The 15292-nt window shown below is 46.6% G+C and overlaps 1 protein-coding gene across 2 annotated transcripts in view; it reads left to right on the top strand.

Annotated features, from left to right (window-relative positions):
* myo5c (myosin VC) overlaps window positions 1-15292 on the top strand; it is a 128417-nt gene that overhangs the window by 77174 nt on the left and 35951 nt on the right. For both annotated transcript variants that reach the window (XM_078241360.1, XM_078241361.1), the window contains 3 exons: window positions 6621-6801; window positions 9936-10029; window positions 13166-13229. In XM_078241360.1, the coding sequence (XP_078097486.1) occupies window positions 6621-6801; window positions 9936-10029; window positions 13166-13229 (339 nt within the window). The remainder of the gene's footprint in view (window positions 1-6620; window positions 6802-9935; window positions 10030-13165; window positions 13230-15292) is intronic.

Genomic DNA, 15292 nt, shown 5'->3' with positions numbered 1-15292 from the left:
TGCTCCGGTTCCCTCCCACAGTCTGAAAGGTGCATTGGTCATGCTAAATCCTCCCTCAGTGTACCCGAACAGGCTCCGGAGTGTGGCGACTCGGGGATTTTCACAGTAACTTCATTGCAGCGTTAATGTAAGCCTATTTGTGACACTAATAAATAAACTTTAAACATTGCTGTAGCTTTGGAGTCACATGTAGGCTAGACCGGGTAAGGATGACAGATTTACTTCCCTAAAGGACATTAATGAACCAGATGGGTTTTTCTGACAATCGACAATAATTTAATGGTTATTAGTAGATTCTTAATTCCAGATATTTTTTAATTGAATTCAAATTCCACCATGGCAGGATTCGAACCCGGGTCCCCAGAATAACAGCTGAGTTTCCGAATTAATAATCTGGCAATAATACCACTAGGCCATCACCTTCCCATGTCTGGCAGCATCTCTGTTTCAAATCTGTATGACTCTTCAGAGATCTGACGAAGAGTCCCACGGATTCGAAACATTAGGGGGAATTTCTGGCCGTTCATGCTGGCGGGATTCTCCAGTCCCGCTGGCAGCGCACCCCCTCCCGTGGTTTTCACGGCAGTGTGGGGTGACATCAATGGGGAATCCCATTGACAGTAGCGGGACTGGAGAATCCCGTCACCAGTGAACAGTACGCCACCTCCCGCTGCAGAGAAACAGGAGGCTGGGAGGCTGGTGAATTCCCCCCCCCGCCCCCCAATTCTGTTTCTCTCTTCACAGATGCTGCCAGATCTACTGAGTCTTTCCAGCATTTTCTGCTTTTATTAAAGACTACATAAGGCTTGATATAAACCTGTGCAATCACAGACAATCTGGAAAAACACACTGTAATTTTAACACTTTGTTAATATAACACTGACTGCTATCACACTTCTGAGAAATGTGTGCTGAATATAACTGAGGACTGTTTGACTACAGGAAAGTATTTAAACATTTACATAGGAGACGCTAACACAGCAGTAATGTTACTGGTCCAGTAACCCAAAGGCCTGGACTAATGCCTCAAACACTTGAGCTCAAATCCTGCCAATGCAACTGGGAGAATTTAAATTCAATACATTAATCATAGAATCCCTACAGTGCAGAAAGAGGCCATTCGGTCCATTGAGTCTGCACTGACTCTCAAAGAGCATCTTACTCAGGTCCACACCCTGCCCTATCCCTGTAACCCCATGCATTTATCCCGCTAATCCTCCTAACCTACACATCTTGGGACACTAAGGGACAATTTCACACCGCCAATCCACCTAACCTGCGCGTCTTTGGATTGTGGGAGGAAACCAGAGCACCCGGAGGAAACCCACGCAGACACGGGGAGGACGTGCAAACTCCACACCGACGGTCACCCGAATTGAACGGAATTGAACCCGGGTCCCTGGTGCTGTGAGGCAGCAGTGCTAACCACTGTGCCACCATGCCAAAACTATCGGATTGACATAACTCATCTGGTTCAGTGATCCCCTTCAGGAGGGGAAATCTACCATCCTTACCTGGTCTGACCTACATGTGACTCCTGACCCACAGTGATATGGTTGCCTCTTAACTCTGAAATGACCCAGCAAGCCAGCTCACCACCCTGCACAATTAGGGATGGATAGTAAACACTGGCCTCGCCAGTGAGGCAATGTCAGTTATGTCTTGCCAGTCTTCCCATCCTAAGACTGAATTTTAAAAAAAGACATATGTGTATTTGTAAATACTTGAACAAATTGCTGTATAATCTCTGAAGAAAAATGCTGACTGTTTTTAAGCAATGGCGTTGGTTCTCTATATGACGGGTACTGAACAAAAATATCATTCGTAAACTTGAGTTGTGAGTTTTAGCAGGAGTATTATGGTTTTCTTGCTATCTGGGGCAGGCTGGGTTTCAGTAACAGCTGACTGCAGCTAATTGAGTCCCATTTTAGATTTTCATTATTGGGAAGTGACAGCAACTGTTTTATCTCCTGGAAATTAAACTACTCACTATACCTCTCAGTCACACGACACAAGTGCCCGACAACGACCATCTCCAACAAGAGAGAACCTAACCATCTCTCCTTGACATCCAATGGCATTACCATCACTGAATCCCCCATTATCAACATCCTGGGTATTATCATTGACCAGAAACTGATATGGGATGGAACAGCAATATAAATACCGTGGTTAGAAGAGCAACTCTCAGACTGGGAATTTTGAGGCGAGTAACTCACCTCCTGACTACCCAAAGCCTGTCCATCATCTGCAAGGCACAAGTCAGGGGTGTGATGGAATATGCTCCAATTGCCTGGATGAGTTAGAGTCATGGAGGTTTACAGCATTGAAACAGGCCCTTCTGCCCAACTTGTCCATGCGCCCAGATTTTACCACTAGGCTAGTCCCAATTGCCTGCATTTGGCCCATATCCCTCTATACCCGTCGTACCTATGTAACAGACTAAACGCTTGTTAAAAGACAAAATTGTACCAGCCTCTCCTACTACCTCTGGCAGCTTGTTCCAGGCAGTCACCACATTCTGAATGAAACAAATTGCCTCTCTGGACCCTTTTGTATCTCTCTCCTCTCACCTTAAGCCTATGCCCTCTAGCTTTAGACTCCCCTACCTTTGGGAAAAGATGCTGACTATCTACCTTATTTATGCCCCTCATTATTTTATAGACCTCTATAAGATCACCCCAAAGCCTCCTATGCGCCAGGGAAAAAAATCCCGTCTATCCAACCTCCCCTTATAATTCAAACCATCAAGTCCCAGTAGCATCCTGGTAAATCTTTTCTGCTCTCTTTCTAGTTTAAATTCAGCTTCAACACACAAGAAACTCGACAACATGGGTGGCTGTGTGGAGTTTACACGTTGTCCCTGTGTCTGTGTGGATTTCCTCCGGGTGCTCCGGTTTCCTCCCACAGTCCAAAGATGTGCGGGTTAGGTGGATTGACCGTGCTAAATTGTCCCTTAGTGTGGAAAAATGTGTAGGTTAGTGGGGTAAATACGTGGAGTCATGGGAATAGAGCCTGGGTGGGATGCTGTGTCAGAGTTGGTGATGACTCGATGGGCCAAATAGCTTCCTTCTGCATTGTCAGAATTCTATGATAACTTCCAGGAAAACAGCCCACTTGGTTGTTACCTCATCCACCACCTTCAACATTCACTCCCTCCACCACCGACACACAGTGGCAGTAATGTGTACCATCTAAAAGATGCACTGCAGGAACTTGTCAAGTCTCCATTGATGGTTGCTACTTGGAGGGGAACTTGCAGATGATGGTATTCCCAGGCATCTGCTGCCCTTGTCCTTCTAGGTGGCCAAGGTTGTGGGTTTGGAAGGAGCCTCGGTGAGTTGCTGCAGTGCGTCCTGTAGATGCTGATCACTGCTGCTAAAGTGTGTTGTTGGATGGAGAGAGCGAATGTTGAAGGTGGTGGATGGGGTGCCACTCAAGCGAGCCGCTTTGACTTGAAGTGTCGAGCTTCTTGAGTGGTGTTGGAGCTGTACTCATGCAGGAAGTGGAGAGTATTCCATCAAGCTCTTCCTTTGCCGTGTAGATGATGTAAGAAGTCTCACAACACCAGGTTAAAGTCCAACAGGTTTATTTGGTAGCAAAAGCCACTAGCTTTCGGAACAGGCTGTTCCGAAAGCTAGTGGCTTTTGCTACCAAATAAACCTGTTGGACTTTAACCTGGTGTTGTTAGACTTCTTTACTGTGTTTACCCCAGTACAACGCTGGCATCTCCACATTGTAGATGATGGACAGGCTTTGGGGGCGAGTTAATCTCCGCAGAATTCCTAGCCTCTAACCTGCTCCTGTAGCCACAGTATTGATGCGGTAGGTCTTGTTGTATATGGACGTGGTTTCATTGCTCTGTATAACATTTGACAGCAAAGAGAACAGCCCGAATCTTACTCTATTAGAGATAGATTGCACTTTGAGCTATTACAGTTTTCTTTACTGCTTTATCTCCTGTTTTTAATAAAACTAGGATACCCAAAATGTTCATTTTGGGAAATATTTGTTGTAGGAATGAGGACAATTTTATTTCTGTGCATGACAGCACTATATCACTGCTTATAATTCATCTTGAATTATAAAAAAATACCAATCTTCCCCACTCATACTTGGGATTTGGCAATAGTAATAGATGTTTAAACTTCAGCACAACAGGACAAGCAAAATTGCTCATTTTCATTTTACTTTTATTGTCATAACACCCTGATTTCTGCCATTACCATTACATGACTGGAACAGTTCACGTGTAGACATTGATGGCATCCTTTGTCTCTGGGTACTGGCGGCACGGTTGTTGGGGATTTGTAAGCAGGCAGCAATAACTAACAAGACAGAGAAAACAAAGAGAGGTACGGATTGTGGTCGGGATTCTCTGACCACGTCCGTGGCTGGGATTTTCCAGTCCCGCTGCAGTGAATGGAGATTCGGCTGAGCGCCAGATTCTCCGTTCTCGCTGGCAGCGGTGACAGAATGACATCAGAGAATTCTGGTCAATATCTTCCCGCAATGGACCACTCTATTCAAAATCTGTGTATCTCCAGGTTTAACGTCGTGACAGAGTTATTTGAAATGTAAATTACCCATATGAAAAATAGAGATATGCATGAGGGAGAGACTTGGCAACAAGTAAGGTGAATAGCGCTGCCGTGTCTGAGTCACAAGGTTCAGAGCTCAAGTCCCAACCCCAGGCTTCAGTATAACAATGTAGATTGAGACTGCAGTACTGAGGGAGTGCTGCACTGCTGAAAGTGCCATCTTTTGGATGAGATGATAAGCCATCTCCTTGATCAGGTGGATGCAAATGAGTGAATGGTCCTGTTACAGAGAAGGTCAGGGGTTTATCCCTGGTGTCCTGCATTAATATAGTGAACATTCATCTGGCAACGGAAGCAACTCGAGCCAGTCTGCCTCCAATATAACAAAAGCAAAATACTGCAGATGCTGGAAATCTGAAATAAGAACAGAAAATGCCGGAAAAACTCAGCAGGTTTGGCAGCATCTGTGGAGAGAGAAACAGGCTAACATTTCTTGTCCAGATGACTTTTCTTCAGATTTACTGTTTTGACTTCAATACAGGTTTATTCACAAAACTCAGTACAAGTACAGACAATGGTTCTCCCTTCAGCATCAAAACTGTTTTTAATAGATGCGTCCTAAGCCTTACCCAATTAGTATCTTCTTCTTCCTGCGCTTAGTGGTGCATTGGAGGCAGTGGTGTGGTGGTATAGTAATCCAGAGACCCAGGATCATGCTCTGGGGACCAGGGTTCAAATCCCACTCTGGCAGATGGTGAAATTTGAATTCAATAAAAATCTGGAATGAAAAGTCTTTAACAATGATCATGAAACCGTTGTCGATTGTTGGAAAAACCCATCTGGTTCACTAATGTCCTTTTTAGGGAAAGAAATTTGCCATTCTTATCCGGTCTGGCCTACATGTGACTGCAGATCCACAGCAATGTGGGTTGACTCAGATAGGCTTTAAGGGTTGGGCAATAAATGCTGGCCCAGTCACTGTTGGTGGCACAGTGGTTAGCACTGCTGCCTCACAGCGCCAGGGACCCGGGTTCGATTCCCGGCTTGGGTCACTGTCTGTGTGGAGTCTACACGTTCTCCCCATGTCTACGTGGGTTTCCTCTGGGTGCTCGGGTTTCCTCTGGGTGCTCAGGTTTCCTTCCACAGTCCATAAGACGTGCTGGTTAGGTGCATTGCCATGCTAAATTCTCTGTGTACCCAAACAGGCACTGGAATGTGGCGACTAGGGGATTTTCACAGTAACTTCATTGCAGTGTTGATGTAAGCCTACTTGTGACACTAATAAATAAACTTTAAAACTTTAATGCCCACATCCCATGAACAAATAATAGAAAAATAAACGAAGGCTAGTCTCCATAACTAGTAATTCCTGGAACAGTTCACTAGTCTGTCACCAGAGGCTTTAGGTTGAGAGGTCACCAAGTCCTGGGGTGGGGCTGGAATATCTGGCTCAGAGGAAGGGACACTACCACTGCATCACAAGACCTCCTGCAGTTGGTATCAGCTGCTCGAGAGCACATACCCAATTGTCACAGCATTGTAATACCCTGGCCAAAAAGGTATTCTTGAATTAAGATGACAGAAAGCAGATGATCTGGTCATTGGTTGGCGGGAGTTTGCTGCTGCATTGCTACAACAGCGCTTCAGATGTTCTTAGAATAATAAAATCCTTACAGTGCTGAAGGAGGCAATTTGGCCCATCGAGTCTGCACCGACCACAATCCCATCCAGGCCCTAACCGCAACCGCACATATTTACCCTGCTAATCCCCTGACACTAGTGTCAAATTTAGCATGGCCAATCAACCTAACCCGTACATCTTTGGACTGTGGGAGGAAACCGGAGCACCCGGAGGAAACCCACGCAGATATGGGGAGAACGTGCAAACTCCACACAGACAGTGATCCGAGGCCGGTATTGAACCCGGGTCCCTGGCGCTGTGAGGCAGCAGTGCTGACTGCCGTGTCGCCATTGACGATTAAGCACAATGAGGAATTGGGTGGGTATGAGAAGTACTCTGTAATCTTCAATGCAGCTTTGATGCTGATCAGTGTCATTCCAACTCTTGTCCTTTTACAGAAAATTGGAGAATAATTTTCAGATCCAGAAGGAAGACTATGAGAAGCAAATAAAAGCACTGATCGATGAAGTCGAGCATCTACAAGAAGAAAGAATCCAGTTGCAGGAGCAGGTTCAGGAAGAGTACCTAGTAAATGATGGTCTACGGAAAGATATAGCACAACTGGCAAATGAAGCACTGGTAAATCTGATTAACATTTTGAAAGAGCGTAGCTTGAATTATCTGTTAATTGTATAATGGGATAGACGCAGAACAGATCTAGCATCTTAGAACTGGGCTTCCATGAGGTGTTGTGGGCCATCAGCACTGGTAAAAAGCAGCTCCAGCTCAGAAACACCAACCCATAAATGAGAGGAAAAGGACACCCCAAAATGGAGATGTTTCCTCTCCAACTTTTTAAAATTTTAAATAAAGAATAGAGCCAGCGCTGGAGAGTAGAATCCTTCCACAGATTAGCCTGTGGCTGTAGCCACACCCAGGCAGGGAAGGATGGGGGGAGGATGGCCACTGTGTGGAACACTGACCCTTTGATCTACCATTGGGAAGCCACCTCCAGACAGCAGCCCTCTTCCCCATTCGCCCCCCCCCCCGCCAGCCTCACTGCTGCTGGCGCCACCTGGAGGCCGACTGGGAAATCCCGGTTGGTCTCTGATTATTGGCCTTATGTGGCAATGGTCAGGTTCAGTGAGATACCTGATGCAGGCAGACATCCTTACTGCTGCAACACCATTCCCCCTTCCCCCAGCACCCATTTCATTCTCCAGCAAAATGGCCTTGTGGGGTGAGGGCGGAAGGGGGGGATGGAGGTAGAGAATTGACGCTGATGGAGGTGTTATTTTTAACGGAGTCCCAAAATTCAGGCCCTGCTTTCTGCCGACTTGGCGGACCTCTGTTTGGTGTTGATTCAATGATCCGTCTTGAAGGGTGCTCCTGTGAATCATAGAATCCCTACAGTGCAGAAGGAGGCCATTCGGCCCATTGGGTCTGCACCGACTCTCCGACAGAGCATCATACCCAGGCCCTATCCTCGTAACCCCACGTATTTACTCCATTTGCTCCTAATCTACACATCTTGGAACACTGCAGGGCAATTTAGCATGGCCAGTGGACCTAACCTGCACATCTTTGGACTGTGGGAGGAAATTGGAGCACCCGGAGGAAACCCACGCAGACGCAGCGAAAACGTGCAGACTTTGCACAGACGGTGACCCAAGGCTGGAATTGAACCCGGATCCCTGGTGCTGTGAGGCAGCAGTGCTAACCACTGTGCCACCGTGCCGCACTCCAAGATGCAATTAGATTCCTTTCTGATGGTTCCCATTGATCCTCACTGGTCGAACATGGAGCCACCTATCCCTGTGGTGTCAAAGCTCACATGAGCTACTGAGGCAGGATCATAGAGAGAAAATGACAAGTGAAGAGGAAGAATGAATCATTGATTGGAACTGCACGCTTGCGCTGTACAGCCTGATGTACAAGGGACAAAATTCAATTGTTAGAATGCAAGGAAGCATTTACCACTTCAGTAACTCGCCACACAGTGGTAAGAACTGCTGCCTCACAACGCCAGGGACCCGGGTGCGATTCCAGCTTCGGGTGACTATCTAAACGGAGTCCGCATGTTCTCCCCATGTCTGCGTGGGGTTTCCTCTGTTTCCTCCCACAGTCCAAAGGTGATTGCCCATGCTAAATTGCCCCTTAGTGTCAGGGAGATAAGCTGGGTAACTACATGGGGTTATGGGGATAGGGCCTGGATGGGATTTTTGTTGGTGCAGGCTCGATGGGCTGAACGGCCTCCTTCTGCACTGTATGGATTCTAACTGATCGAAACTATAGAATGGGCCATTCGGCCCTTCGAACCTGCTCCGCCATTCATTTTGATCATGGCTGATCATCGAATTCAATATCCTGATTCCCCTTCCCCACCTAATTTCCCTTGATCCCTTTAGCCCCAAGAGCGATATCTAATTTTTTCTTGAAATCAGACTTTTTGGCCTCCGCTGCTTTCTGTGGCAGTGAATTCCACACATTCACCACCCTCTGGGTGAAGAAATTTCTCCTCCCTTCAGTCTTAATTCAGAATACACGGCGATTTTTATGGACCATGAATCCATTCAAAGATAATTGTCAGAACCCTGAGCCCTGCCACTCGAAAGAACTGTGACTTGAATTTATTGTAATTTATTAAAGGAAAATAGCTTTTTGAGAAGTTTGTCGGAAAACAACTCATTTGAGATGATGCAAGTTCCAAATCATACTTGCTAGAACCTTTAAGTGTTGGCTTCTTTATCATAAATATTCAAATACATTCTTCTACCCAGGCATTGGATGAGATTTGTGAAACTTGTCCATCTGTTGACGTATGATTGGCCGTGAGATTTATGGTATTTACGGTAATGTTCGATGGTTGAAAGCTGTGTATGATTTTGTTATCACCTGACAGCTTTATTGATTGCTCTCCCACAATAAATGTACTTTTTACCACAGCTTTTCTTCATAGGATTATTACGGTGCAGAAGAAGGCCATTCAGTCCTTCATGTCTGCGCCAGCTCTACAAATGAGCATCGTGACTTAGTGCCATTCCCCTGCCTTTTCCCCGTACCCCTGCACATTGTTTCAGTTTAAGCAATCATCTAATGCTGCCTTGGATGCCTCGATTGAACCTGCCTCCACTACACTTCCGGACAGTGCATTCCAGAACCCAACCCCTCGCTGTTATAAAATCCCGACAGTGCAGAAGGAGGCCGTTCGGCCCATTGAGTCTGCATTGACCACAATTCCACCCAGGCCCTATCCCCATAACCCCATGCACTTATCCTAGCTAGTCCCCTGGCACGAAGGGACAATTTATCATGGCCAGTCCACCTAACTCGCACAGCTTTGGACTGTGGGAGGGAACTGGAGCACCCGGAGGAAACCCACGCAGACACGGGGAGAATGTGCAAACTCCACACAGACAGTGACCCAAGCCAGGAATCGAACCCGGGTCCCTGGAGCTGTGAGGCAGCAGTGCTAACCACTGTGCCACCCTGCCGGCCTGAGTAATAGTCACAAACCATGGCATGGAAAACACCATGAATTTTGCCTGAAATGTTGAACTTTTCTCTTTGCAGAAATTTATTGACCAGTGTTTTGTGATTTTGTTCTAGATTTGTACAATTTGCAATTTTAAAACAAAATAGACATCTGCATCGTTAGATTTATGGTTGCATCAGTAGTCTTGGCCCAATTATCAATCTGTGTGTGATGATGGCTGACTGTTAGAGTTAATATAACCTGGTTAGGAACTAACAGGTAGCACAACTTTTCACAGGTAATTCCAAAACTTAAAGCGGACATTGCGACTCTGGAAATGAAGAGCCAAGATTTAGAAATGAGCCTGCAAAAGCAAAGAAAAGAAATGAGAGGTAAAATTGCCCAAGTATTCATGCAACTGAGCATTAAATACTCGGATAACAAGCAAAATACCGCGGGTGCTGGAATCGGAAACAAAGATAGAGAATGCTGGACAAACTCAGCAGGTCTGACAGCATCTGGAGGGAGAGAAACCAGAGTTAGTGTTTCCAGTCTGTTTGACTCTTCTCCAGCTCTGATGAAGAGTCATACGGACTTGAAACACTGGCTGAAATTCTCCCCCAAAAAATTTGAAGTGTCGAATATGTGTGAAAACTGGAGTAATTCACGCTGGTGTTTTCAGTGGGAGTTCAGAGAAGAATCTCCCACACTCTGAACTGCAGCGGCCACCAGTGAGAGTATCATTAAGTATCAGGAGGCGGGGCCTATTCCCGCTGGAGGGGTTGAAATCGGCGCGCTGAGCGGGTCATTGCGCACATGCCGATCTGTCAGTGCATTGCTGGCTTCCCGATTGCTCACCAGCCCCGCGGCCCCTGCAACCCCCCGGCCAGCTTAGATCTCCAGCCGATCCACCGACAGTTTACCAAACCACCACCTCCACAGTGGCGACAGCCCGCCCCAATTGCTGGCCACCCTCCTTCCCTCACTGATCCCTATGCAAAGTGGTAGCGGGACCCTCCACCCCCCCTGATCGTCCCCGAGGCCACACCCCCATATGACTCATCCCTTGGCACTGCCCCATGCCTGATGGGCAGTGTCAAGGTGTCCCATAGGCACTTTCCCCATTGGACAGTGCCAGAGGGTACAGGCTGGCACTGCCAGGGTGCCCATGCCCAGGGGGCACCCCCCCACCCCCGCTGCCGCCTGACCTGTGGGGGACCCCGATTGCCCCCCTTCACTCCAGCGGGGTCGGGCTAGTTCTCCGCAAGTGGGGAGCTATTCTGAATCCCGCAGGAGCGAAACACTCTGGTTGGGGGTGCGGGAGAGGGGGGGGAGGCAGAGGCTAGCGGGTCGGGAGACTTCAGTTCCAGGCCCACTAATCACATTTAAAATGTATTTAAATAAGTATTTAAATTACTTCCATGCCTCCCCGCTGATTTCTGGCATAGAGCAGACACCACTGGAAAAGCGGTGCTGGGAGACGCTAGAGCAGCAGGATGGGAGAATTGCAGCCACCAACTCTGTTTTTTCTCCTTGCAAATGCTGTCAGATCATGGAATTCTTGCAAACCAGACAGTTTTGCATTATTAGAGAATCCTCACAGTGCAGAATGAGGCCATTCGGCCCAGCGAGCCTGCACTAACAACAATCCCACCCAGGCCCTATCCCCATAACCCCTGCTAATCCCCTGATAATAAGTGTCAATTTAGCATGGCCAATCAACCTAACCTGTACATCTTTGGACTGTAGAAGGAAACCGGAGCACCCGGAGGAAACCCACACGGATACGGAGAGAAGGTGCTGACTTCGCACAGGCAGTGACCCAAGCGGGAATTGAACCCGGGTCCCTGGCACTGTGAGGCAGCAGTGCTAACCACTGTGCCACAGTGCCGCTGAGTTTTTCCACCATCCTCTGTTTCCGTATTATATACTTGGAACCAGGTGGTAATTCTTGGGCACTGGGATGTTCCTGTCTGGGACCACCTGTATGAGCTTTGTGAAGAAAACTTTGCAGAGCCTGAATATGCATTTCTTGTTCTCTCTCGCCTGCTTTGAGCTCTTTATTTCCAGTACCGGGCATTCCCTTGTTACTAAAGCAAGCGGGTGACCCTGTGATTTCCCATGAACTCAGCAAATGTAGCGTTGACAGAGCAAGGGATTTGTGAGTTTTCAGTTCTGCAAGGCCCACTATTGGGGAGATTAATTTGCTGCATCACCGGGGGAAAGCTCAAGTCAATTTAATAAAGTTCCCTGTTTTTGTTTTCATTACTCAATAATTTTGGAGATTAACTACCTTTCTAGAAGATTTTTTTTGGTGAAATTGTACTCACTGCGGTCGGGGGAGGTGGGTGGGAGGGAACTAATGTTGAACGATGGAATGTCTCTCGAGTTTTGTAACTAGTGTCAGCGTCAAACCTTCCCAGTTCCTGTGATAACAATTGGATGCAGAGTAAAGCTCAGTCAACAACCCTCCCTAACTTATGCATTCGTACAATGTGCAGTTCTGGTTGCCTTGTTACAGAAAGGGTATAGAGGCAATGGAGGTGCAGAGAAGATTGACAAGGATGATATGAGAAAAACATGGGGTATGGACATCAGGAAAGGATTGACAGGATGTGTGGCGCATCTCTCTTGGGAAAAGGCTGAGGTGTGACCAAAGACATCTTTAAGATGATGAAAGATTTTTGAGATATTAAAGGTTGATTTTGATCTGCATTGAGTTTTAAGTGGTGGGGCATTAGTGCAGCATCATGTTATTGTGCAGCTCTCACATAACTATGACAACTGCAAAATAAATATGTCTTCCTCATGATCAGCCACTGGGATCATCAGAAGACCTGGAAGATCATCAGAAGTCCTGAAGACCAGGATAACAGCAGCCACCAGTACTAATGCCCCACTAAGTCCAAGATAATGTCTGCCAAGTTCAAGTTGCTTGGATCCCTTTAAATTTAGATGGCGTCAGATTTGGCAATAGAAGTATGAAATAGCTGGGAGGGTCAGAATTTCGGAAATTAGGATTTTAATTCACAACAGGTGGCACAGTGGTTTGCACTGCTGCCTCACAGTGCCAGGTACTCGGGTTCAATTCCTGCCTTGGGTGACTGTGTGGAGTTTGCACGTCCTCCCCATGTCTATGTGGGTTTCCTCCAAGTGCTCCGGTTTCCTCCCACAGTCCAAAGAGGTGCATTGGCCATGCTAAATTGCCCCTTAGTGCACAAGGTGTGTAGGTTAGATGGATTAGTCATGGTAAATGTGTGGAGTCACGGGGATCGGGTGGGGTAGAGGGCCTGGGTGAGATGCTCTGTCAGAGAGTCGGTGCAGACTTGATGGGCTGAATGGCCTCTTCTGTACAGTAGGAATTCTATGAGTCTATGAGCATTGAAAACATGTAGGCAAAGCTGTCTTACTAATCCTTTAGCAGGATTGGGAATGCTCAGGTTCTCCAACTGCATGTAGCACAGTTACAAGCAGTTGCAATCTACAGCCAATATTATAAAATTGTACAAACTTCTTGTATTTTAACAGAGAAAGTGGAAGAAATTACAAAACAGCTCCTTGGAGGGTTAGAGGGAGAAGAGCTACGGAAGAGGTATGACATTTTTTTGCCTCAGATTTGGCATTATTACCAATAACCATTGCATACGCCATTAAAGCACAGTGAAAGGTTTGGGGAATGAATGGAACAGGAGTGGGCCATTCAGCCCATCGAGCCTGCTCGTATTTGAGCTGAACAATGTGACATGGAGTAATACTTAACTTTGCCGCCTTGTGAAATAAAACTTTGACTCGCCCCAAGTAAAATTAATGGCAGACCAGCACTTTAGCTCAAATTGTGAGGTTTTGCCTGTGAGAGTTTGCTGTTTGTTACTGTTCACATTAACACCCATTGCAAACAAAACAAAATGACTTCCGGTGGTTTAATTAAACCATCCTGTTCAACAACATCCATATATTTACAAAATAACGCTTGATAATGCTTGTTTCAATCAGTAACATGTCTTTGGGTGCTGGTAACATTAATAAACCAGTCACATTCTCTCTTTCTATGATGGTTAAAATGGCTCAGTATATTGCTGTCTGCAACATTGTAACACACTCTGGCACGTACATGCATTTGGAAGGGTTTTTCCTCTCAGCTTGTTATCTATACGAGAGAATTTCCTTAGTTCTCATCTATACCTTTTTCTATTTGACATCAAGATTTGTCCTTCTCTCTCTCCCTGGCCAGGCTCTCACATTCTCCCCTCATGAAGCCACCCAGACCTCATACTGCCATTTCCTTATTTGCACCCAGTCCAACTCACTTATCTCTCCTGTGCTTAGTGACCTACGCTTGCTGCCATTTAAGCAACACTTCAAATTTAAAATATTCGCCTTTGTTTTCAAATCCCACCATGGCCACGCTCCTCCCCTATCTCTGTGATCTAGCCTGCCCCACAATCCTCGGAAATATCCATGCTCCTCTAATTAGAATCATGGAATAGAATCCCTACAGTGCAGAAGGAGGCCATTCGGCCCATCGAGTCTGTACTGACCACAATCCCACCCTAGCCCTATTCCCATAGCCCCATGCATTTACCCTAGCTGGTCCCCCTGACACTATGGGGCAATTTAGCATCGCCAATCCACCTAACCCGCACATATTTGGACAGTGGGAGGAAACCAGAGCACCTGGAGGAAACTCACGCAGACACGGGGAGAACGTGCAAACTCCACACAGACAGTGACCCAAGCCGGGACTTGAACCCGGGTCCCTGGCGCTGTGAGGCAGCGGTGCTTGCCACTGTGCCGCCCCTTGTTTTGGCCTCAACTACTTTCTGTGGTAGTGAATTCCACAGATTCACGATTCTCTGGGTGAAGAAATTTCTCCTCACCTCAGTTCTAAAAGGTTTACCACTTATCCTCAAACTATGACCCCTAGTTCTGGACTCTGTCTACTCTATCTCATCCTCACTGGCTATCCAGAGAGCTGGACTGACTCTTCCTGACTGTGAATAGGCCAGTCGTTCACGCACTGCCACTGCTGCCAGCGAGAACGGAGAATTTGGTGCTCAGCCAAATCTTCATTCACTGCAGCGGGACTGGAGAATCCCAGTCACAGGCGAGGTTGGAGAATCCAGTCTGCTAGGGAAAAAAAGGAAATCACACAGAAAACAGAAATAAAAAAGTTGATGCTAAAATACAAAAGCATGAAATAAAAATTGATGCTTCCAATGAACAGTGCAGGTACAAAATGGAAGACAAAAATAAAACAAAGGTTTTTAACAACATTAGGAAAAAGAGCCAATTCAGAAGAAGAAAAGAACAAAGAACAAAAAAAAGTACAGCACAGGAACAGGCCCTTCGGCCCTCCAAGCCTGCGCCGATCATGATGTCTGCCTGAACTAAAACCGCATGCACTTACGGAGTCCTTCCATTCCCATCCTATTCATGTATTCGTTTGGATGCCCCTTAAATACCGTGATCGTACCTGCTCCACCTCCCCGGGCAGCGCATTCCAGACATTCTCCACCCTCTGTGTAAAAAAAAAAACTTGCCCCACACATCTCCTTTAAACTTTTCCCCACACACTTTGTTTGACATTTCTACCCGAGGAAAGAGCATCTGACTATCCACTCTGTCCATGCCACTCATAATCTTGTAGACCTCTAT

This window comes from Mustelus asterias, chromosome 24 (assembly GCF_964213995.1).
Source record: "Mustelus asterias chromosome 24, sMusAst1.hap1.1, whole genome shotgun sequence".
Taxonomy (NCBI): domain Eukaryota; kingdom Metazoa; phylum Chordata; class Chondrichthyes; order Carcharhiniformes; family Triakidae; genus Mustelus; species Mustelus asterias.
Note: the sequence above shows the minus strand (reverse complement) of the source record. Positions and strands in the feature narration are given on the sequence as shown.